Here is a 26,745-nt window from a genome sequence, read left to right on the forward strand (position 1 = left end):
CCTCTACACATCAGATCTGTACCTTGGGTGATCTCTTCACCTGTGGTAAACTAGACCTCCGTCCTATTTTTGAGGCTGATGGGGTGACCTCCATGATGGACTACTTTGTCCGTCTACGATTATACAGTAGTCTCTGGGAAATATTACTCAGCATTCCTGAAGAACCGCCTGAATCCCCCTCCCCACCCTCTCGACATCGGAAAGTGCCAGACTTGTCTCCCGCTTATACCACGCCAGCCTTGACCTGTGACTAGTGCGTCAAATTGCTGCATGAGTGGCATGGAAGCGAGATTTGAAATCGCCCAATCTCTGACAAGTTATGGCAATTTTTCATTATGCAGAATAAACTGGTCTAAATAAATGGCCTACACAAACTCCTGCATTTTAAGTTTTTGCACCGTGCATACACCACCCCCAGATCCGTCACGTTCTCACAAATGGCGTAAATGTGTAGCTGTCTGTGCCAACTTATTGCATTTGACTTGAAACTGCACCATTATACAAGACTATTGGCAAGCTAGTTTTTCCGCTACGTTAATACATGCTGTGGCTCTGGACACTCTCCTGGCTCTCCTGGGATATGTCAAGCCTTGCGCTCCACAACACAGATTTGTGGCTATGGCGCTTTTATTAGCTAAACGGTGCATTGCCGTACTATGGGTTGGTAGTAGTAGACCCAACACTGATGACTGGTTGCACGACTTCATCTATTGTGATACCACAACTGAACTATATGCCTCACTTCTGCCTCCTACATCTCGACCAAAGGATATCTGGGCCCCACTTTGTTCTTATTTACTGACTCATGAGACGGCCCACTCATACGATGTTGTGCCTGATTCATAATTCTGGCTCCTTTTGGGCCTGTTGGCTTGCACTTACTCGGGTCTGTGCATATTGACAGTATGCAAGGTTTTTATTTCTGTCACTACTGTCATGTATAGTGCAGATGCAGCTATGTTTGTTCTTTTGAAAAGCAATAAAACCATTTTTTTCTTTTTAAAGAAAATGTGTCTCTCTCTGATGAACGTGACCATTGCTCTCTCCACCCCCCTCCACCCCCCCCCCAAATGGCATTCTTTTCTGTATAAACTGTGTTTTCGAGCTAATGTGGCATATCTCCCTTTTCACAAAGGTTTATCATTAAACTGTTGAAGATAAAAAACAAGGGCTAAGTACAGCCACAAAACACTACTTTGACGAAATTGAAACGTCTGTCAAATCGGCTCAGACCCTGTGGAAGGCCTACAAGACAATCAGGGGACAGGCAATAGCCTTAATAGTGGGGCACAGAAAAGAGTAAAAGACCCAGCTGGAAACTCTGGAAACTGAATTCGGAGTCCTCCAGACAGCCCTGCCACAGGGTGCAGGCAACGACTCCAAGCATAAACGTATTGATCAAACAGCGCAAATGTAAGGACATAGTAACAGAGGCTGCTTGCTTAAGTTACAGAGCGACGCGACACCGCATATATGAAGTTGGTGATAAAGCTGGTAAACTGCTAGCCTGGCTGGAAAAGTCAGGGTGTTGGGAGTTAGAGGTACAAACGCAGACAGGAGACATAGTGGTGGAGTGACAACACATTACTGAAACATTTGCTGCCTAATGCTCAGTTATACACCCCTGCGCTGACTACTATAGTGTAGGAATTATGGGACTTCCTCACAGACATACATATGCCCACTTTATCGGCAACGGATCGGACATTCCTTGAGGAAGAGATCACAGAGGAGGAAATAAAGACTGCAATGAAGGACTTGTCATCAGGCAAGGCAGTTTGACCAAACCGTCTCCAGATTGAACTCTATAAAGCACTGAGCCAAAAACTGGCTCCACATCTTCTGAAAATGTTTTTAGAAAGCCAACGATTAAGTGTCTTGCCCGAGAACCAGTGATTGGCCTCCACCATAGTAGTCATGCCCAAGGCACGGAGGCCACCTGAGCCCTGTGCCTCCTAAAGACCAATATCCCACTTCACTGTAGAAGCTAAGTTGCTAGCCAAAGTATTATCCACCCGCCTCCTCAAGGTAATTCCAGGCCTGACCCATCTGCACCAATCAGGCTTTCTGTCCCCACTGTAGCAGTACCTTAAATCGAGGGGCCTGCACAGTGTCCTGAGCAGGGCCCCCCAAATAGGATAAAAAGTGCTGGTGTTCTCCCTCGATCCCCAAATGGCATTCAACTCTGTTGAATTTACGTACATGTTTGAGGTATTGGCAAGAATGGGCTTCGTCCCATGCTTTGTTACCTGGGTACTGCTAGTATACACTGACCCCTTTGCACACGTGAGGGTGAACGAAGCAACATCACAGATTTTTTTTATCTGCAACAGGGCATGAGACAAGGCTGTCCCCACTGATATTTGCACCTGCCCTATAATCCTTAGCTGCTTGGATAAGACTGGACCCCCTGGGAAGGTAAAATCTCCCTCTATGCAGATGATATCTTGTTGTATGTGACGGACCTGGAGCTCACATTGAATAGACTAATGCAAATATTTCACACTTTTGGGCACTACTCTGGTACACAATCAACTGGGGGAAATCCCAGATACACGTCTTACAGGGGCAGCCACCTAGACTTCCCGGAGATTGCTCCACAGTACTGGTATCCAGGGGCTTCCGCTACCTAGGGATCTATGTCAGAGGAAATCTGACACTGTCTCTAAAAGAACTTAGTGCCTCCACTGGAGTGGCTAAAACAGGATGTCCAGCATTGGAGATCTCTCCCGCTTATACTCCTGGGCAGAGCAGCCCAATTAAAAACAATGTCCTTACCCCGTTTCTTGTATAGGGAATGGTGGCCTGCCGCATATTGCACAGAACAAACTCACAGGGGTATGGTACGATGGCTGAGTGGCCTTGCCCTATGTCCAAAAGTACTACGGCGCAGCGCAACTTTCCACTGTAAATGGTTGAGCCTTCGGATGAACGTACTTATCAAATTGACAGGCTGAGACTGCAGCAGGGAGGTTACCTAAGGGCACTCTGTGCCAGCCCCCTACATCTCAAACTTCAAGGACCAATGGCAGCAGTAGCCCAGATTTGGCACACAGTCACTCGATCCCTATGGTGGAAGGGGAAGATTACACAAGCCATGCCCCTATGGGATACAGCCGCATAAGGAACATTAAGGGATCTCCCAGGTTTTGACAAATGGGACCTAATGGGTATCTCCAAGGTTGGAGACCTGTGGCGCCAAGGGGATGTTATACCTTTCAAAGACTTAAAACAAGAATGCCAACATGCTCCCACAGAAACATATCGATATCTACATATCCGACACACACTAAAGACAGCAATACGTAGGACAATCAATTCCTAGAGTCAACGTGACTAGAGAATAGGCTACTTGACAAACATATGTCCCACAAGGCCACCTCACTAACATCTAAAACAATACTCCACAACATGCCTGATACATTAACAGGTGCATGACCGTGGGCACAAGACTTAGGGGGACTTGAAGATTATATCAGACTTCCGTCTTGTGCAATTAAAAATATTACACTGCTCCTGCTACTCCCGGATCACGTTGTTCAAAATGGGCAGAGCCAAAACTGTTAATTGTAGACTGGGTTGCAACCAGGTGGGCACCTTCTATCATGTGATATAGGACTGTCCGAAACTACAGCTCCTTTGGGAAGCAGTGATTAGTTGCATGAACGAGGTGTGTGGATCCTCCCTCACCCCATTGGCAAAGTGGCTCCTCCTGAATCTGTGGGGGGAAACGGAACTGCAATGCATGATTCATATTTGGTTAACGTTGGGCTTGTCAGTTTTGAGACGTAATATCACCAAACTGTGGGGAGCCCAGAACAGGGGCCCACAAGTGGATAGTTGGAGAAACGACATGGACTGGTGCATGTTGGCCGAAGGGTTTTTATATGAAAGCCGAGGTTGCCCCTGGAAATGGGACAACATATGGGGACCCTGGAATAGCCACAGAGGCAGTATATATGACACCTCAGGTACAATCGTAGCCAACAACCGAAAAACTGAGATGCCACAACAGAACACGGTTGGAACTCACACAAAGCGGGTAAACACAGCAAAATAAGGCACTTATGTGAAAAAAGTGTATTTTGGCATATGTTTTCTATTTGTGCCCGGACGCCATAGGGTAGGGTAGTTGTTGTGCTCTATATGTCATCCACTCAGGCGTTGATGTTACTTTTTAAATGCTTCTTTAATGTAAAGACACATAAATGATTAAAGAAGGTAGAGATTTAAATGAGTAACGATCATTCCATTTACTGTTTGCATCTCAGTAGAAGCAGAGTCAATTTTGGGAGGTACATTAAACATCTGGTCTGTAGGTACAAGAATAGCTCCTTGGGTGTGTACAGAGGACGTTGTTGTACAGGATCTTGTAGACAAAGATGTTTTTAAAGTAGACCCTGTACTTAAATCACAGCCAATGCAGCAATATTGGGGCAGGTGAGATGTGATCAGCTTTAAGCTGAGGCGGGGGGCAAGTGGCAGAGTTTGCCTTCTTTGGAGCTTGGTAATTGTTTGTGGTGGGCAGGCTCATGCTTAATTGATTACAGTTGTCAATTCACCTTAGAGAGACTGCAAGGATGACGTCAATTGACTGATGCAGACACAGTTAAAGGTAGCTCGCAAGAAGATGGTAAAGTGCATCTTGGTTACATTAACTATGGGAAGCTCGATAAATCTGATTGAAGCAAACCCCTAGATTTTTGATCTATCTTAAATTTGTGGGTGCACCTTCAGAACCATGATGCCTGGTCCTGGATCGCTCGCATTAACAAATTGTGTCAACCTTGGCACAGTTTAATCTCTCTCTACCTTAATTCCCTTACCTGCCAAAACTGGGAGTTGCGAGAGACCATTCAATCAGGCCGCATAACGTTATACAAATAAACACTCACATTCTCGTTAACCGAATAGATTGGTGCTGTTTCATATTTGGTCCTGTGGTTAAAAAAAAAAAAAAAACAGCTGTGAAAGCCATCTTCATATTTCTGCTTCAGATCAATATTTGTTTGTTTTTTTAAACTCCGCTCACTATCGATTGGTTTCTGATTTTACTCGGAGATACTGAACATCATCCATTTGATTCATTTGTATGGCAAATGACCACTAGTTACTTGCAAAGTTTTAATGTATGCACCAAATTGCTTTCTAAGATCTTGACATAACTGCTCTCTAGTCGCCCCAGTAGGTATAAACAAACCATACTTTTGCAAGGTGACTTCACAGAGACCAACGCTATGGAATGTCTTCAGGCTCACTTTCTGCGAAGTCGAAGGCCTTGTGAAGTTTTAGAAAAAAATGCATTTAGTCGATAAGATTATATGTATTTATTACTTCATCCACGGCAGGGATTGCTTCACAGTGCTGACGCCTTCACCAGACTGATACAGTTAGACTTTTGAAAGTGCTGCAACATCACATAGCACATAACGGAGCTTATTTAGAAAAATTAAATGATTGACGCAAGTACAGTAAAGAAGTCCAGTTTATTCACTATGCATGCAGAAATCATATCAACAACTGGCCTCTAGTGAGAGCCACGTGAGTCGGACTGGTTATCGTGGACAGATAGTTTACATGTTCAAGGCTGCTGCAGAATGATGTGCTGGACGGTTGTGTGTGTGTGTGTGTGTGTGCGCGCGCGCGCGCGCATCAGTTAAAAAGATCAACGTTGTTGACCTTTGGAACATTCTTTGCCTATTCCTAACAATACGGTTTTGAAAACTGCAGTGAGCTAACTTTTCACATTGATCTGGAAAAGGCTCCCTTACCCATCATTCACTTTAGCAAAGATTTTACTGGAGTAGCTAATGAAAAGATCAGATGAAAGCTTGCCATGTCTGAAACAGCATCGCTAATATTGTGTTTTTCATTAGCCACTGAAATGTCTGAGGAAGAAATGAGGGAGAAGACATTATGTTCTGCTTCGACTGCCTTGGCTGGGAAGGAGCCTGTGGAAAAAGCAGCACTTTTACATCAACACATTGGCCGCAGGGAGATGACGGATGTGATCATTGAAACTATACAGTCCGGTACAGGTAGGAAACAGTTGGATCTTGTTTCTATTTTGCAGCAGACCTTAGCTTTTTCTTTAGGTTTTGCAAAATGATAAAATCGTGTGGCATCCATTACATACTGTAGGGTATAATGTACACATAGTCTGGAGTTTGAGTAGTCTTTTTAGTTGGAAAAAGTGGATTTGTGTAGCACTGTAGTATCTGTGACATTCAGGAAAGCTAAACATTAGAAGGTCAATTCATCACTTTCCGTAATAAGTGCAATAGAAGTTAGATATGTGAAGGATGTTTGTTATTTGACAGGTTCTGAGCCTGTGCCAAGTACATGGACAATGATTGGCAAGAATTTGTGTGAGAAGTTGGAACAGAGGTTCAAAACAACATAAGCAAGGGGGAGAAAAGAGTCCAAGAGAAGATGATCAAAGCTGGAAAAGGGAGCCTGGGTCACCAACAAAGTCACCAGCAGCCTTTTTGTCTCAATTGTCTTCATGAGTAGAAATGAGCGTGGTTAGAGAATAAAGGAGAATTAACATAATACTTGGGTTTATTGGAGAAGATCTGAATACTGAGAGATTGAAGTAAGCTGTTCATTGCCCATCTTGTGGCACTTCCCTGTAATGCTACATTTGCACACATCTACAGCCTTATAAGGCTCATGTCAGTAGTTTTGAGTAGGAATGTGTCTTTATCCACATATGCCACAGAAAGGCTGAGCAAATTGCACATGAATATGGCATAAGCAGAGGTTGCATTGTTGTTTAAAAAGTTTTGTCAAATGGGCATTCACACAATCTAACAAATTGTGGGAAAATACTAAAGCCTCCTGTGTTCTACAGAATGGTGGTGCTGTCACTGAGGAAACAGACTAGTTGATGAGTGGATTTTCGATCTGTCTTCCTTTTTTGATATTAAAGAGCCTTGTTTTGCCTGGGTGAGTTTGTTTTTGGGTGGGGTAATAGAGGGATGTATGTGATTTAATAAAACATAATTTAATGGAATATGAGGAAGATATGTTGCTTAATGTCCAGAGGTGCTGACTTTGAAACTGGGGGACCTAGGTAGAGTTGCCGTACATGGCTCAACATCTTGTGATTCTGGGCAAATCACCTAATCTCCCTGTGGCTAAAAAAATATTGAGAAGCTTTTCACCTAAGCCGTTTAATGGAAGTTTGTAAGTTGAATTACATTTACCATTTCAAAGATACTGGTCCTATTACCCATCCAGGCAGAGGCATGTAGTCGGTACTGAGGTTAATTTGTCCTACTTGTTATGTTTTTAAAGCAAATGGAAAATGTTTTTGACTTCATGGGTCCACTTACCCGGTTTCATAGCCACTCTTCACTCTCCCAAGCCATATCCTAGCTAGAAGCGTTTTATAGTTGTTTCCCATCTGATGTTCCATAAGTGAACTGGGACATTGAAAACTCTCTGTCATGGACGACTTACTTCTTTTCTATCGAGTAATATAAATATACGGAGCCTGTAGGAAGCTGACCTCGGGTACCCACAGTGTAGGAAATTGGCCTGGTGTGTGGTGGGTACCCAAGGTACTTACACCTGATACCAGGTTCAGATATCCTCTCTTAGTGAAGTGTGGGCAGTGTCTAGAAGCCAGGCTCTCTAGAGGTAGCTGCAGATGAGCAGCCAAGGCTTATCAAGGAGACATGCAAAGGTCATGCAATACCACTGCAGTCACACAGCACTTACACACACACACACACACACACACACACACACACACACACACACACACACACACACACACACACACACACACACACACACACACACACACACACACACACACACACACACACACACACACACACACCATACTAGAAGGACAACTCACCAATAGGAGGTAAGTAATACACTAAATATATACACTAGCAATCAGAAATAGGCATAGAAAAGGTTAGAAAACGGTGCAAATACCAATAACCAATAGTGACCCTGGTGGGAGCACAAACCATATACTAGAAAAATGGAATGCGAACGAAGGACCCCCACCTAGATAAGTAAAATGTGTAGAGGGAAGCTGGGAGTACTAAGAAACCACAGAGGTGAGTAACATAGTACCCCCATCCCCTCCTCCCACCCTTAGCGACCAGGAATGCAGGAGTAAATCACTGGATTTTCCCCAAACCACCTAAAAGGAGGAAAAGAAGAAATAGAAGACACCCAGACAAAACTGCAAGAAAACCAGCGGTGGATTCCTGAAGAAAGATCGGTGGAGAGAGGGGACCAAGTCCAAGAGTCATAGTGGAGTCCAGGAGGAGTAGGAGCTACTAACCACCCAGCTGTGGTTGCAGGAGTTGGTCGACGGTGATGAAGAACAGGTCAGCACTGCAGCCCTGGAGCCAGAGAAGAGTTCCTGATGGCTGCAGATGATGTTCCACGCTGGAAGGAAGATTGCAGACGGGTGTCGGTGCAGGAATTCCGCCAACAAGCCTTGGCAAAGGCAAACTCTCAGTTAGTGGAAAAGTGGTGCTGCCAGGGACCAGCAAGGCCAGGACTCAGTCCAGGAGGGGGAGTCACAGGGGACCCTCAGCGTCACAGAGAGTCCACCGGAGTTCCACAGGACAGGGATATAGGCGAAGAAGCCCTCTTAGCACTACAAAAGAGGATCCTACGTTGCAGGAGAACCACACAGGAGGCTATGCTTTGCAGGATGGAGTGCTGGAGGTGGGAGCAACACGTCGGCTGAAGATCCCTTGGAGGAGATGCAAACGAGCCTTGGCAGCTGTGCACAGGGATACTGTCCTGTGTGAGAAGGCAAAGGCTTACCTCCACCAATTTGGACAGCTGGCAGAGAGGACCAAGAGGACTACTCTGGACCACCACCCTTGATGTAGGATCCACGCAGCTCAAGATGAGGTGAGATCCATGCTCCCGGTTGTCTCTTGTAGTAGGTGCATGCAGTTGCAGGGGAGTGACTGCTTCACTCTGAGGGAGATTCCTCCTTCTTCTTGTGCAGGCTGAAGAGTTGCAGTCTTTGGGGCATGTACAGCTGAGGAAATGTTGCAAAGCTGGCAGGAGACATGGAAACAAAGTTGCAGAAGAGTCTTCTTCGTTGTAGCAGCGTTTGTCGGTTCCTGGAGGGTCAAGTCGTGGTTCCAGTGGCCAGAAGTCAAAGCAGAGGTTGCAGAGGAGTCCTGCTGGAATCTTGCAAACCGAATCTGAGGACCCACCCAAGAGAGAGACCCTAAATAGCCCTAAGAGTGGGCTTGGTCACCTAAGCAAGTGACCACCTATCAGGAGGTGCCTCTGATGTCACCTGCCTGGCCTGGCCACTCAGATGCTCCCAGAGTTTCCTACCAACCTTGGAAACAAGATGGCAGAACCCAGGGTCCCTCTGGAGGAGCTCTGGGCACCACACCTCGGGTGGTGATGGACAGGGGAGTGATCACTCCCCTTTCCATTGTCCAGTTTTGCGCCAGAGCAGGGACTGGGAGCCCCTGAACCAGTGTGGGCTAGTTTATGCACGGAGGGCACCAAATGTGCCCTTCAAAGCAAACAAGTGGCTTGGGAAGGCTACCCCTCCCAAGCCAGTTGCATCTATTTCCAAAGGGAGAGTATGTTACCTCACTCTCCCAAAGGAAATCCTTTGGTTCGATGGCATATGTTGCTGCAGATACACATGTTTGGCACAGTCCGCTGCCTGGTGTTGGGCTCGGAGTATTACAAGTTGTTTTTCTTCGAAGAAGTCTTTTTGGTCACGGAACCGAAGGACTCCTCCCTCCTCGGCTCCATTGCGCATGGGCGTCGACTCCATCTTAGATTGTTTTTTTCCGCTGTCGGGTTCGGACGTATTCCTTTTCGCTCCGTGTTTCGGTTCGGAAAGTTAGTCAGAATCTCGGAAGAAAGCGTCGGTATTGTTCCGTTCGGTATCGGGATAGTTAGGTACATCGACACCGATCATCGGAAGACTTTGGGGTAGTTTCGATCCCCCATCGGGGCCTGGTCGGCCCGACCGCGTGCGACATCGAAGCCGATGGAACGGACCCCGTTTCGTTTCTGCCCAAAATGTCACAGTAAGTATCCTTATACAGATCAGCACTTGGTCTGTAACTTGTGCTTGTCCCCCGAGCACAAGGAGGATACCTGTGAAGCCTGCCGAGCCTTCCGGTCCAGAAAAACACTCCGGGACCGAAGAGCCAGGCGTCAACAAATGGCGTCCACGTCGACAAAACAACGTTTCGACGAGGAAGAGGAAACATTCTCGGTTCCGGAATCAGAATCCGGAGACTCCGACGTCGAACAACAGCAACAAAACTGTGAGTAAGACGTCGAAAAGTAAATCCATCGACAAACCGAAAGCCCAGGGGATGCCACTGCCAACAGGCCATGGCTCGACCCATAAAACAGGCGACCCGTCGAAGGCGCCGAAAAAGGGCACGCCCATAGCGAAGACACCCGACTCCGGTCGAGGGACCGCCATGGAGCAACCTCGGAGCCGAGAAAGCGGCTCCGAGAGACAAAAACAAGATACCGGCACCGAAAAACATCGGCACCGAGAATCCATGCCGAAAGGAACAAAAATTCTGTTGGTGCCGAAACCGAAAAAAGATTCTCTCTCGGCGCCGAAAAATACCACACCTTCATCCTACTCAGAGGAACAAGGAATAAGTGGCCAAATGCACAGATTTGGACAAGAGCTCCAAAGTGTAGAATCGGACTACACACAAAAGAGACTGTACATCCAGCACGACACAGGGAAGATATCAACCCTTCCCCCAATCATGAGGAAAAGAAGGATCGGACTTCCAAAGGATGACGCACAACCACAAGCCAAAGTGGTTAAAAATGTCACGCCTCCGCCCTCTCCACCACAGGCATCGCCGGCACAAACACCGCCACAAATGCACTCACCAGCGCAAACTACCATAAGTCATGACGATCAGGATCAAGACGCTTGGGACCTGTATGACACCCCAGTGCCGGACAATGATCCCGAGTCATACCCCACAAAGCCGTCACCGCCAGAGGACAGTACCTCATACTCGCAACTGGTGGCTAGGGCAGCAGAATTCCACAATGTCCAACTGCATTCCGATCCTATAGAGGATGATTTTTTATTTAACACCCTCTCGGCTACACACAGCCAATATCAATGTCTCCCAATGCTACCAGGGATGTTACGGCACGCAAAACAAATTTTTGAAGAGCCCGTAAAATCAAGAGCCATCACCCCAAGGGTGGATAAGAAATACAAACCACCACCCACAGACCCAGTGTTTATTACTTCGCAGTTACCACCTGACTCCGTGGTAGTAGGGGCAGCTCGCAAGAGAGCAAATTCACATACATCTGGCGACGCCCCACCTCCGGACAAAGAAAGCCGAAAATTTGATGCGGCAGGGAAAAGAGTAGCATCACAGGCAGCCAACCAGTGGCGCATCGCAAATTCACAAGCGCTGCTGGCCAGATATGACCGCGCACACTGGGACGAGATGCAACTTCTCGTAGACCATCTTCCCCAGGAATACCAAAAAAGGGCGCAGCAAATAGTGGAAGAGGGACAAACGATCTCAAACAATCAAATCCGCTCTTCACTAGACGCAGCCGATACTGCAGCAAGAACAGTCAACACTGCTGTCACCATAAGGAGACACGCTTGGCTACGCACTTCAGGCTTCAAACCTGAAATCCAGCAGGCTGTCCTTAATATGCCCTTCAACGAGAAACAACTTTTTGGCTCTGAAGTGGATACAGCCATTGAAAAACTTAAAAAGGACACAGACACGGCCAAGGCCATGGGCGCACTCTACTCCCCGCAGAGCAGAGGCTCTTTCAGAAAAACTCCATTTAGAGGGGGGTTTCGTGGACCAACCCACAGACACCACCAGCCAACAAACAAGAACCACACCATATCAGGGTTCCTTCCAAAGGGGAGGTTTCAGGGGATATCGGGGGGGTCAATTCCCAAGGAGTAGGGGAAGATTCCAGACTCCAAAAACACCTCCACCTAAACAGTGACTTTCAAGTCACGCAACCCCTTCACTCAACACCAGTGGGGGGAAGACTAAGCCAATTCTACCAATCTTGGCAACAGATTACAACAGACAATTGGGTATTAGCAATAATCCAACATGGCTATTGCATAGAATTCCACAACTTCCCACCAAACATCCCCCCCAAAACACGCAAAATGTCACCACAACATTTAGAACTTTTTAGGACTAGAAGTTCAAGCACTACTGCAAAAGGATGCAATAGAGTTAGTACCAGTACAACAAAAAAACACAGGAGTTTACTCCCTGTACTTTCTAATTCCAAAAAAAGACAAAACATTAAGACCAATATTAGATCTCAGGACACTAAATACCTACATCATATCGGACCATTTTCACATGGTCACACTACAAGACATCATTCCACTGCTCAAACAGCAAGATTACATGACCACATTAGACCTAAAGGATGCGTACTTTCATATACCAATACACCCTTCTCACAGAAAGTACCTACGGTTCGTATTCAAAGGAATACATTACCAATTCAAGGTGTTGCCATTCGGAATAACAACTGCACCAAGAGTGTTCACAAAATGTCTAGCAGTAGTAGCAGCACACATCAGGAGACAACAGATACATGTGTTCCCTTACCTAGACGATTGGCTAATCAAGACCAACACAGTAAAAAAATGCGCAAACGACACCACATTTGTCATACAAACCCTTCACAAACTGGGGTTTTCCATCAACTATACAAAATCACACCTAGAACCGTGTCAAACACAACAATATCTAGGAGCAACCATCAACACATCAAATGGAATTGCCACTCCAAGTCCACAAAGAGTGCAGGCATTCCACAAGGTAATAAGTGCTATGTTTCCAAACCAAAAGATACAAGCAAAACATGTGCTAAAACTTCTAGGCATGATGTCATCATGCATAGCCATTGTCCCAAACGCAAAACTACACATGCGACCCTTACAACAGTGTCTAGCATCACAATGGTCACAGGCACAGGGTCAACTTCAAAATCTGGTGTTGGTAGACCGCCAAACATACCTCTCGCTTCTATGGTGGAACAGCAAAAATTTAAACAAAGGGCGGACATTTCAAGACCCAGTGCCTCAATACGTTATAACAACACATGCTTCCATGACAGGGTGGGGAGCACACCTCAATCACCACAGCATTCAAGGACAATGGGATATACACGAAACAAAATTTCATATCAATTACCTAGAACTGTTAGCAGTATTTCTAGCGTTAAAAGCCTTCCAACCCATAATAACACACAAATACATTCTTGTCAAAACAGACAACATGACAACAATGTATTATTTAAACAAACAAGGAGGAACACACTCAACACAATTGTGCCTCCAAACACAAAAAATTTGGCAGTGGGCGATTCACAACAACATTCGCCTAATAGCACAATTTATCCCAGGAATACAAAACCAACTAGCAGACAACCTTTCGCGAGACCACCAACAAGTCCACGAATGGGAAATTCACCCCCAAGTTCTGAACAAGTACTTTCAAATTTGGGGAACACCCCAGATAGATTTGTTCGCAACAAAAGAAAACTCAAAATGCCAAAACTTCGCATCCAGGTACCCACACCGCGAATCACAAGGCAATGCTCTATGGATGAGTTGGTCAGGGATATTTGCGTACGCTTTTCCCCCTCTCCCTCTCCTTCCATATCTAGTAAACAAGTTGAGTCAAAACCAACTCAAACTCATACTAATAGCACCCACATGGGCAAGACAACCTTGGTATACAACTCTACTAGACCTTTCACTAGTACCGCATGTCAAACTACCCAACAGGCCAGATCTGTTAACACAACACAAACAACAGATCAGGCATCCAAACCCAGCATCATTGAATCTGGCAATTTGGCTCCTGAAATCCTAGAATTCGGACACTTAGACCTCACACAAGAATGCATGGAGGTCATAAAACAAGCTAGAAAACCTTCCACTAGACACTGCTATGCATCTAAGTGGAAAAGATTTGTTTACTACTGCCATGCCAATCAAATACAACCATTACATGCCTCTACTAAAGACATAGTAGGATACTTACTACATTTGCAAAAAGCAAATCTCGCTTTTTCATCTATAAAAATACACCTCGCAGCAATATCTGCTTACCTACAAACTACTCATTCATCGTCTCTATTTAGAATACCAGTTATTAAAGCATTCATGGAAGGGCTAAAAAGAATTATACCACCAAGAACACCACCAGTTCCTTCATGGAATCTTAACATCGTCTTAACAAGACTCATGGGTCCACCTTTCGAACCCATGCATTCCTGTGAAATGCAATATCTAACCTGGAAGGTCGCATTTCTCATTGCAATCACATCCCTCAGAAGAGTAAGTGAAATACAGGCATTTACCATACAAGAACCATTTATTCAAATACACAACAATAAAATAGTTCTCAGAACAAATCCAAAATTTCTGCCAAAAGTAATCTCACCATTCCATTTAAATCAAACGGTAGAATTGCCAGTGTTCTTCCCACAACCAAATTCTGTGGCTGAAAGGGCACTACATACATTAGACATCAAAAGAGCATTAATGTATTACATTGACAGAACAAAGCTAATCAGGAAAACAAAACAACTGTTCATAGCTTTTCAAAAACCACACATAGGAAATCCAATCTCTAAACAAGGCATTGCTAGATGGATAGTCAGATGCATTCAAACATGCTATCTTAAAGCCAAAAGAGAATTGCCTATTACACCAAAGGCACACTCAACCAGAAAGAAAGGTGCTACAATGGCCTTTCTAGGAAACATTCCTATGAGCGAAATATGTAAGGCTGCAACCTGGTCTACGCCTCATACGTTTACTAAACACTACTGTGTAGACGTACTAAATGCACAACAAGCTACAGTGGGCCAAGCTGTACTAAGAACATTATTCCAAACTACTTCAACTCCTACAGGCTAAACCACCGCTTTTAGGGGAGGTAACTGCTTTATAGTCTATGCCAAACATGTGTATCTGCAGCAACATATGCCATCGAACTGAAAATGTCACTTACCCAGTGTACATCTGTTCGTGGCATTAGTCGCTGCAGATTCACATGTACCCTCCCACCTCCCCGGGAAGCCTGTAGCCGTTTAGAAGTAGATCATAAATCTTAAACATCTGAACATTTGTAAATAATTATTAGAAACTCTTAACGTACATACATATTCACTCCATTGCATGGGCACTATTTATACCAAACAACTCCATCCTCACCCTCTGCGGGGAAAACAATCTAAGATGGAGTCGATGCCCATGCGCAATGGAGCCGAGGAGGGAGGAGTCCTTCGGCCCCGTGACCAAAAAGACTTCTTCGAAGAAAAACAACTTGTAATACTCCGAGCCCAACACCAGGCAGCGGACTGTGCCAAACATGTGAATCTGCAGCGACTAATGCCACGAACAGATGTACACTGGGTAAGTGACATTTTCATTCTGCCTTCCTCGGCTTGATCAGATCAAGCAGCAGGAGGGCACGGAAACCTGTCTGAGGTGTGACAGTAACTGGGCTGCCCAGAAAATCCTGTAAGACTCCTGGTAGCAATGCAGGGGGACCTTTAAGGAGCCCCCAGAGTGCATGGAATCATACTTCCAATACTTGCAACAGTATTGGGGTATGAGTCCGACATGTTTAATACCAAACATGCCTAGGTTCGGAGTTACCATTATGTAGCCTGACATAAGTAGTGACCTATGTCAAGTACCCGCATAAAATGGCATCCCCGCACTCATAAAGTCATGGAGAATGGGACTGGAGTTCGTGGGGGCAACTCTTCTAGTGCAGGGGTGCCCTCGCACACAGGTACCTGCACTCTGGGCTGAGAGAGCCTACCATAGAGGTGACTTATGGTGACCTGGTGAAGTGACCTGTAGTGAAAACGGGTACGTGCACTCGTTTCACGCAGGCTGCAATGGCAGGCCGGAAGAACCCTTTGCATGGGCTCCCTATAAGTGGCAGAATAACTGCTGCAGCCCATAGGGATCCCCTATGCATGATTTTGATAGTACGGTTGTACCGTTCTACCAAGCCATCTGTTTGGGGGTGATACACAACTGTGCATATTTGTTGTATCCCTAGGATTTTGCAGATCCGAGTTAATAATTGGGACATGAAGAGAGTTCCCTGGTCTTATAACATTTCTTGTGGGACGCCCACCCGGAGAATAACGAGATCATGGCCTGAGCAACTGACATGGTAGTCATACTAACTAGAGGAAAGGCTTCCGGATAGCGTGTGGCATAGTTGACTAACAGCAGTATATATTGGTGTCTGCAAACACTGGGTGTTAATGGCCCCACCAGATCCATACTGCCCCATTGGAATGAAATGTCAATGATGGGAAGGGGATAAGGTGTGCTCTTGGTACTCCTAGACGATTTATTAGTTGACATCTTGGACAGAAAGCACAAAATGTAGCCACTTCCTTATATACCCTAGGCCAAAAGAATCGCTCTAAGAGGTATTTCAGTGTATTCTCCTACCCATAATGCCCCCCCCCCACTTGATGCATCACCTGCTCCCGAAAAGCAACAGGTACTAATAGCTGCTCACTCTTCTGCCCATTATGGTGGGCTACCCTGTACAATAGACCTCTTTCTACTCAAAAGGACAGTCCTACGTGCTCTGGTCGGGCGTCAGTCACTTGCTCCCACGAATGTACTAAGGTGCTGTCTTCCCTCTGGGCTGTTCGGAAAACGTTGTGAGGGTGTTTGGAGGTTCCCCGAAGAGGAAAGGACATAAGCAGTGTACGGTTAAGTTGTCAATCTGTACTCCTCCCGTTCCCTACTTTTATCACTATGTGTCTTATTTATCTTTTCCCATGATGGTTCAAATTCTGCAGTACTAAAAAGAGCTTATTTAAACCAGTCTGTCACGTCCTTATCCACCCTCATTGAACCATCATAAGTCCCTCCCCAAGAGTATTTTTTTTTTTTTTTTTTTTGGCTAAGTGAGGAGCCACCCCTACTTTTTGTAATTAAGGATCCCCTTGGACTTTGAATAGCACCTCTGCCAATGGGTATGTCTTTTTGTCTCCATGTACACAAGTCACCTGCACAAATTCACCCTTCTGAATCTGATGAGGGGGAATCAGATCTCCGCTGACTAATGTATGTTGACATCCAATGTCTAAAAATGCCCTTGTCTGTCTTGTGCCCTCATACTAAGACACGTCCCCTGGTATACCCAACCTCCAGGGGTTCACTTGAGTGGAGAGGACAATTGCGTGCTATATTCCCCCACTCCACACAATGATAACATTGTGGCCCCATTGGTTGTTCACCTCCTCCCCCTATATATGGTTTTCCAGGACGTTTCACGGGAAAATTACTTTGGGGTTCCATAGCCTAAGATTATTACGAATTAGTAGTTTGCGAGATACTGGAGGACCCCGTATTTGATGTGACTTGAAATCAGGGAGCAGTGATATGCACAAGCTAAATCTACTGCTATCTAAACTGTCAATCCCGGGTGTTGATTCACCCACGTTTGTGAAGTAGAGGGTAATGCATCTAAATATTGTTACAAATGCACCTCCTCTGTTATTTGTTCCTTAGAAGCAAGGGTTGGTTGTAATCATCGATTACCTAAATTCTGTATTCTATAATGAAGGGCAAAAGGATTGTCTCCTGTTGTTCATTTCTATTTTTTAAATCGTGCCCTGTAATCTTCTTGGTCACACTCCAACTTCTTCAATATGGCCTTAATAATATCCCCATATGCACTTCCCTCAGCCGGGTTAGCAGCCTGATATGCGACTTGTAATTCCCCTGAGAGCAGTGGGGGCTAGGTATTGACCCCACCTTTGGTAGCAACTTGCTCAAAATAAAAATAAATAAAAAAGTATGGCTCATCCCCCTCCTGAAATTTTTGCAATTCTGACCCAGGCCCATTAGGATGGACTTGTGCGCTGAAATTAGCATTGGTAAGATGTACTATATCTGTGTCCTGGACTTATTGGTTGGTGGCTAATAAGGCTGCTTGTTCTTTTAAGGCAGTTTGGAAGGATTGCGTTCTTTCTGGGCGTTCTGGGCCTACTGCTCAACTGCCATCTGTAAATTTCTTTGTCCCTCTGCAAGCTGTGTGACCATTGCTTCCATCGTTATGGGTTGAGTCATTGTTTCAGACTCCAGAATCCCACTTCTGACACATTGTAAGTACTTAGGTTGATTTGTCTTATTTATTATGTTTTTAATGCAAAAGGAAAATATTCCCAACTTCAAGGGTCGCCTTTCCTGGTTTCATAGCCACCCTTTACTCTCCCAAGTCATCTCCTACTTTGAGCGCCAATGCCTTAATCTTCTCTGAGTGCTCATGTCCTTAGGAAGTGGGGTAATGGTGGCCCTTGAACAGAATATGTATCCATGTTAAACTCAGATTATTGACACTTCCCGTATACCGTCACTGAAAGTGCTCGGTGATACAGCCCAACACGTATGAACTGAATGTGGGCACAAACACATGCATATGTGTAGTTGTACCCTAAGGTAACTATAACTCGCGCCCTCGCCATGCACTGCTAATTACCCCATATATTACAGCACTCATGACAACTGCTATAACATCATGAAAATATAAATGAAACATAATCACTCAAAGTATTGAAGAACAAACTGTGCATGGCGGGGTGAGAGTTATAGTTACCTTAGGACACGAGTTGTAGTTGCTTGAAAGAACTCTAACTATCACTGCTGAATGTCTGTGGTTTTGTACGAGTAAATTCAGAACCTAATTAATGCGTCCCTGTAACCTTTTTTTTTTTTTTTTTTTTTTTTTTTCAGTGAATTTGTAAGGTTTTTAACAAAATTCAATTTCCTAACTATAACGTCTCTGCAACCTTTAGCTTTTCACTGACTATATATAAATATATTCAAAAACAAATAGAGAACTCTGGGTAGTTCCCAAGTTTAGGTGGAGAGCAGCTCTAGTAAGGAGCACCCTACAACACCAGCGACACTCTAGATTTGCTCACCTCAAATGTCTGTTTATCTAGCACGTTTTTAAGCATAGGATCAGCACAGTGCTATCCACGCCGAGCTAGATAGCGACAAAGTATTTTTGCCATTTGTACAGCAAAGTCTTTAAGCATAGGTTTGACACAGTGTCAGCCTTGCCGAGCTATAAATGACAAAAGCCATTTACCACTCCAGGCACAGTATTACAGCTTTGGACTGGTAAAATCGCGTCCAAACCAACCTGGAATGAGTAAAAGCAACCCCTGAGACGTGTTTTGCTTTCATTAGAGCTCATCAGAGAGGTTTAGCTTTGTCCAGACGCAAGGGAGCACTGAGTATCAGTCAAAACAAATCCCTTTCAGGTTTAGAGTGACACATAAATTATGCAAAAAAGAATAGAGCACTCTGGGTAGTTCTCAAGTTTAGGTGGTGAGCAGCTCTAGTAAGTAGCACCCTGCAACACCAGTGACACACTAGATTTGCTCACCTCAAATGTCTGTTTATCTAGCACGTTTTTAAGCATAGGATCAGCACAGTGCTATCCACGCCGAGCTAGATAGCGACAAAGTATTTTTGCCATTTGTACAGCAAAGTCTTTAAGCATAGGTTTGACACAGTGTCAGCCTTGCCGAGCTATAAATGACAAAAGCCATTTACCACTCCAGACACAGTATTACAGCTTTGGACTGGTAAAATCGCGTCCAAACCAACCTGGAATGAGTAAAAGCAACCCCTGAGACGTGTTTTGCTTTCATTAGAGCTCATCAGAGAGGTTTAGCTTTGTCCAGACGCAAGGGAGCACTGAGTATCAGTCAAAACAAATCCCTTTCAGGTTTAGAGTGACACATAAATTATGCAAAAAAGAATAGAGCACTCTGGGTAGTTCTCAAGTTTAGGTGGTGAGCAGCTCTAGTAAGTAGCACCCTGCAACACCAGTGACACACTAGATTTGCTCACCTCAAATGTCTGTTTATCTAGCACGTTTTTAAGCATAGGATCAGCACAGTGCTATCCACGCCGAGCTAGATAGCGACAAAGTATTTTTGCCATTTGTACAGCAAAGTCTTTAAGCATAGGTTTGACACAGTGTCAGCCTTGCCGAGCTATAAATGACATATATATATATATATATATATATATATTCACTGGAAAAAAACAAAGGTTATAGGGACGTTCTAGTTAGGTTCCTGTTTTACCGATACAAAACTATAGACATTCAGCAGTTATACTTATAGTTATACTTGTGTTAAGAAACTATAGGCCAGATGTATGAAGAATCCACTTTACGATTCTCTAATAGCGATTTTTTTTTAAGGAATCGCGATTTCTGAATCGCACAATGGTATGTATCATATTTGCGATTCGGTAATAGCGATTTCATAAAAATCGCAAATACTCTTACTGAATCGCAAATAGCGATTCTGAGCCCATTCGCACCTATAGGCCTGACTAACTCGAATTCGCAATTTAGAAAATGCGAAACCCCAGGTTGCTGGGGGCCTAAGGCCCCCTCTGCTGCACCCCAAAAAAATATTTTAGGACATGTAAGGCGCACACATGCCAAAGGGGCATGTGTGCGTTACATGTCAATTTTAAGAATGCATTTTTAATGCATTTTTAAAATTTGCACATTTGTGATTCCTTAATGCCCAATGCGCATTAAGGAAAAGCTTCATGCATGTACTTAAGAAATCGCAAATAAGTGATTTCCTCTTTAGAGAATCGCAATTTGCGATTCTCTAAACGGGCTTGCAATTTTAAGTAATCGGTTTTTAAGAGATTGCTTAAAATTGCATTGCCAATGCCTTTCATACATACTGAAAGGCACTTTTGCATTCACAAACGGGCATTCGCACCGTTTGCGAATGCAAAAAGGCTTGATACATCTGCCCCATATATCTCCTAGCCTAGTTCGTTTCCGGCATGTAGCTTCTTCAGCTAAGTATAACTATACTACTGAATTTCTATTATTTTGTGTGGGTAAAACATGAACCTAACTATAAAATCTCTGTAACCTTTAGTAATTTCAGTGAACTTTTAATGTAAAGTAATATATAAATGCTGTCCAATAATAAAACAACAGCCGCGCGCAGCCTTTGGCCGTGCGCAGCGGTGGTTGGCCTCAATCCACACCATGCGACCAACCCTCCCACATGCAGTCAACACCATATTGTGCACGGCCTCTGGCTGTGCGCATCAGGGGTATGGTGTGTGAAGTCCCCCCTCCCCCTCCCCCCCATTGGGCTTCAGATCAGTGGATCCCCAGCAAGAACCCACAGATCTGCATCATAAGATATATGTATTTCTTTTCTTTAATAGCTCTGATACTACTGAACAAATTAGCACCAAATAAGACCAGAGATGTTTCTGGACTAATATCTAGCTTTCTGTCAGATTTGGTGTAAATCTGTTCAGCAGTTTGGGCTGTAGTTGTGTTAAAAAATTACAATATCCCCATAGTCATTGTAGGGGGGAGGGGAGAGTTTTGGGAATCCCTCCTTTCCTCAGCCCCTGCTTGATGAATCACCCCAAAACTTTCCAGACAGCAACTGAACTAATTAGCATACGAGTTGTGAACATTTTGTCAAGGTTCACCAAACGGTGCCAAAGTTATTACCAAAACAGAAAACGCTTTGTCTATGGGAAAAGTTGGTCCTAACTATAACTACCTTGTAAATGGAGCATCCTTTCTACAGTTGTGGTTCAAAGACATACAAGACATATAACATTAGCTTAAAAGCATAACATTACTGTTGGATCTAATTTCTAGTCGACCTAAGTGCACACATCTTTTTAAGTTAATTCAATTAATGGATATTACCAAGAAATGAAAAAAGCCATTATTTATGTTTAAAGCATGACTTCCAAGTTCTAAAGCCTCAAAGTATGCTTACATTGGTATATTTGTATTTTTTTAAAAAAAATCCCTTTGCTGTCTCTTGGAGTACATCATCCCTCCCAGTGCCCAGATTGGAACTCTTACAAATCCTGTTGGCTACTCTACTTTTCATTTCCCTCACACTTAAAAAACTTAAATCCTGAGGTTTAAGCCTGCCATTGTATCTGTTTGGAAGCTATTTACTTTCATGCTTTCACCTGAAACTGTTTGTGGGTAAAAATAGTCGGTCCTTCAGACTTTTAGCTAAGGAAGTTTGTGACTTTATCTCAGACAAATAAAGCTGTGGATGTAATGTGCGTCTCAAGACTAGGTGCTTCAAAATCATTTACCAGAACTGCCTCTCTCAATTTAGCGGACCATTTCACTGCTTTATTTTACACTTTATTAAAAAAAAAAAAAACACTAGATCACACATTGCAATCCAGGAAAACCCCAGGTCCCGCTGGGTTCCCAGTGGAATTCTTTAAAGGCTATGCTGGCTTGCTGTTGGCTCATTTATAAGTGATTTTCACAGGCTCAAAGGAAGAAATTAAGCTACCCCAGAGCTGTAGAGAGTCAGCAGCACTGCTGTTAATCCAAACAAAATGTTGTACGTCCGCTCGTTTTAGAGACAGTGCTCATTAATCAATACTGAGGCAGTATTCTGGCCAAGGTGTCGGCCGATATGCTCATCAAAGTAATTCACATGCTGGTTAATACTGACCAAAGTGGCTTTATGCCCAATAAGTCTACTTACCATAACATTCAGACTGTGTTCAGTGCTCTCACATTGGCACGCTGGCCTCTCTTTAGTCCTTAATCTTACAAAACTCAGTCTGTCTTTAGTCTAATAGTTGAGGCTGTTGTATCACTAAGAGAGTAGTTAAATGGGTCTCTCTCTGCACTCTTCAGTATCGGTAGAGGCACCTGCTATGGAATCCCCTTATGTATTTTTTTTTGTGGAGGCACCCGCAGAGAGTTTCCAAAGGCTCAGTGATAGCACAGGATATAGTTGCTACCTAGGATGGATGGGCCTGTACTTTTATACACTGATGAAACCCCGGTGTATCGTAGCAGACCACCCAGCTCGGGACCAAAGTCAAAAGATCCTAAACTAATTTGGGAATCAATTAGGGCTGATGATAAACTGGGCCAATTCGTGTTCTTTTTGGAGGGGTGCCAAATGAAGTGGTAGAGTGGGCCTCAAGATCCGAACTTCCACTGGCTACGTAGAGTATTAGCTGTTTAGGGGTATTGACAGCCAAGGTAAAGATTCAGGGATGGGCAGTAATTATTAACCCAGTGCTGGACAGATTAAAAACGGATCTGCAGGCTTGAAAACCCACTGACCCTCTCCTTGGTGAGCCGAGTGACTCTAGTAAAATGGTGGTAATTGGGAGGAAAGCGGTTTATTATATAGTGTGGTTGTGTGACCTCACCGCAAAACGAGCTCTCAAACCCTTTTTGCTCAAAGCTCATTTGCAAAACATTAGCTCAACTCTTAGTAGCTGTGGCTTTGAGCACCAGGGTCTGTCACAGAGCAAGTGAAAGCTTTCAGAAGTACCAAAACAGTTGAACAAAAAAGAAACCCTACACAAAGAAAAATCCTACTCCAGTTTATAAAAATTGCTCTTATTTGAATGAATTTTTGAACACCAAAATGAACTCAATCCACCACAGGGTTCCAGAGATATAAATTATTTAGCAGCTAATAAAACAATACTTTTCATTCAAATTGCAATCCAGCATTGGCAATTACAGAGGTTAGCAGTACCTTGGAAATCTTAAATAAAGTTGGGTTTGGTTATTGTGATTCACTTTGGGTGACCAACGCTGGCAGGGAGTTAGTCACAGGAGCCAATGAGGCTTGTCAGGACAGTTAACTTGCAGTCAAAGCATTCTCCATGGCAATTCCAGGCTCTGTGAGCGAACTGCCATAGATGACAATGGAGTGGGCCTTATGCAAGGGGGTACAGGATGCTCAAGCATGCTGTGGATGCTGATCTGTTTTAATGGGGTTCTCCTGGGGACACTCATCGGTCAAGGAACATGGCCGGGCGACTTTGGACACAGAGGTCGATGCAGATCAAAGTCTGGTTCATGTCCAGGCAAAAAAAAATTGCCATTGGTCTACCAGTCTCTGCTTGCAGCAAAACCAGCAATTTCCATTAACTGAGGCTAGTGTCCATAATGGGTGACCAGACTGCAGTCCAAAGACTCTCCCAGGTCTATAGCTTTAACAAAAAGTCATCAAACTCTCTCTTAGAGTTTCTTCTTCAGTCTGCGGGAGGGTGTGGTAGATATCTCGAGCAGGGCACCACAGGCACAGTCGCCTTATTGCTGGCCCAAGGATCAGCAAGGGCATCCTCTTTTTGCTGGGTCCAGGGAACTGCTGGGCAGGCCTTCTTCAGTCCTCTCTTCAGTGCAGATGTGACCTGAAGTCTGGGTGCCACATTTATACCCACAACGTGCCCTTAGGGGATCAGTGACTACTAGTCAACGGGCTACCAGGTCGCCTCCGACCTGATGACAACGTCCTGCAAAGTGTAGCAACTAGCTATCCCATAATTCAAAATTCTACAGACATTAACTTAAATGACAAGTTCAATTAGCAGTTCGAAAACTGCACTGCCAGCAATGACTTGTTATGCTTTGTCATGAACTCATGGTGGTACAATAAGTGATGCAGCCCACAAGGGACATTTTAACTTATAGGCCCATGGTATCCCTAATACCATATACTAAGAACTTATTTAGTATGTCACCTGTGGGTGAACCAATCAGACATACACATTTTAAGGGTCAGAGCAATGGCACAGAGATCTGGTAAACAGGCCACTGCGTACTCTTGGAGTCAAAAAACCAGCAGGATCAGTTCAAAACTGTAAGGGAGATCATGCAGAAATATCTCTCTCATCACCCTTCTGTATCATTATAGGCACCTCCCATGGAAGCCTCCGATGTACTTGCTCCACTGTCATCGGAAGAGGGTATTGGAGAGCTAAGTGATTTCACAGGATATATGTGCCACATGGGATAGATGAGCCCATAGTTTTATACACTGATGAGCTCCAGGGGTATCTTAGCAGTCCACCCAACTCGGGACCAACCAACTGCAGGTGCTGTATGTTATGCCAAACCTCCCATACAAACCACCCCCATTAATTTCCATGACTAACCTCCAAGCTCAGGACATTGATATGAAACAGCAGGATGCCTAGAATGTCCATAACAAAGTGTTGTAAATCGACTTTTGGCTGTGATCGGAGTATGGCCACAATACTCTAATGTTGTCAAGCTCGCAGGGACAGGATGAAGGTGGTACCAACAGACTACAGAAACTCTTCGCACCTGATGGGATGGTTGTGGCATTAACTGGGGCAACTCCTTTATGAGTGTGCACTAAAAATCCACAGATCATAACTGTGGCTGGGTTCAAGGGATTGGACATGCCAGGGAATCTCCACACTAAAACCTGTGAAAACCTTCATGTATTCTTATATAGATATACAGGAGTTATTTGGGCTCCTGCCTTCCTAGTTCTTTAAATACTTGCAGCATTGCCACACGTTAGCACAATAACTGCAACAAAATTCAGTTAACTAGAGGCAAATACATCCTAGATACCAGACTGTGCAGGGCTCTTTTATCTTTTAATTTGCTTTCTTCCTTACTCCTTGTATGATGTGAGGTTTAGAGAGCAATGGAAAAACTTGCTATTTGGCTAAATCAGGATGTGATATGGTCTGGATATTTGTTGCACAGCGCTGGGAGGCTCATTTGGGTAGCAATGTGCTCTAGCAAAGCCTAGAATAGAGGCTAGGTTTGCCCCTTCGCAATCATCAGATAAAATAACAGTGCATATGGGCCCCAGATCATAGTTACATCTGCTCAATAGACACATATATATTTCCCCTGTTTGCACCACATCTATTTCGTCAGACATCAGCTATAGTATTTCCAGAGCGATTCCTCACCCAATTTGTCTGAGGCGCAAGACCAAAGAGTGGGATTTTATGTACCCAGAATGGCACTATAGAATTCTCCAGGCATTCTGGGGGTTGATTGCAGCAACTCTTTCTGATGGAGTGGCACAATAACCCTGACCCCTCAGATAGCACTATTTAATGTACTAGAGGCCCTCAAGATTGTTAGTCTCATGCATGCTTTTATAAGGTTAGGTCTAGTGATTGCAGAAGGAGAAATGGCACACCACAGAAGAACCCCTGGAGCACTGATCCGGGCAAGGAGGGAGACCGGCTTAGGTCACTGCAGGATCATGGGGAAACTGATCTGTGCGGCCTGGTGATGTCTGCAAGACACCAGGATATTGGTGATGTGGATGGACTGTAGAAAGGATGTAGGAATTCAAGATGAGCACAGTTGAAGAGAATCCTTCCTGCAAAAGAGAATATAAAGAGTAACCGGGAACAGTCCTCTCATTCCTGTGAATTTTTATATTGTTTCGTTTTCCTCTCTCCACTGCTACTTTTTAACCTGCTTCTTGATAGATCTGTGGGTACCTACCTACAGAGTCCAGGACACAGGATTTGTAAGTTCTATTCCTGAAAGCACCCTCTGGGAAACCTCTTCTTACATCACTTATCCTCTCTTTTTTGCCACTGTGCCTGAACTGGAAGAGTAACTATTTCTGCACAAGGACAGCCTTTCAGGAGCCTTTAACACATCAAGCCCAGCTTGCTGGACACTATTTGCTAAATCAGGCACTTCATAATCTGTGGTAGCTTCCTTTAGTATGTCAGTTGAGGTACATGAATCATCGTGATCCCCAAGCTTCAAAAGTGGTTTTGAAAAATGAAAAGTACCAGCCAGCAACACTGAGCATCTCCGAAGTTTTCATACCCAGAGACTGGTAGGTGTG

At 44.4% G+C, this 26,745-nt stretch overlaps 1 protein-coding gene across 1 annotated transcript in view; it reads left to right on the plus strand.

Moving 5' to 3' along the window:
* Nucleotides 1–26,745, plus strand: part of BRAP (BRCA1 associated protein) — a 218,404-nt gene that overhangs the window by 56,441 nt on the left and 135,218 nt on the right. Inside the window, exon 2 of the mRNA XM_069214836.1 lies at nucleotides 5,877–6,038. Coding sequence (XP_069070937.1) covers nucleotides 5,877–6,038 — 162 coding nt within the window. The remainder of the gene's footprint in view (nucleotides 1–5,876; nucleotides 6,039–26,745) is intronic.

The sequence above is a fragment of the Pleurodeles waltl genome, chromosome 11 (assembly GCF_031143425.1).
Source record: "Pleurodeles waltl isolate 20211129_DDA chromosome 11, aPleWal1.hap1.20221129, whole genome shotgun sequence".
NCBI classification, from domain to species: Eukaryota; Metazoa; Chordata; class Amphibia; order Caudata; family Salamandridae; genus Pleurodeles; species Pleurodeles waltl.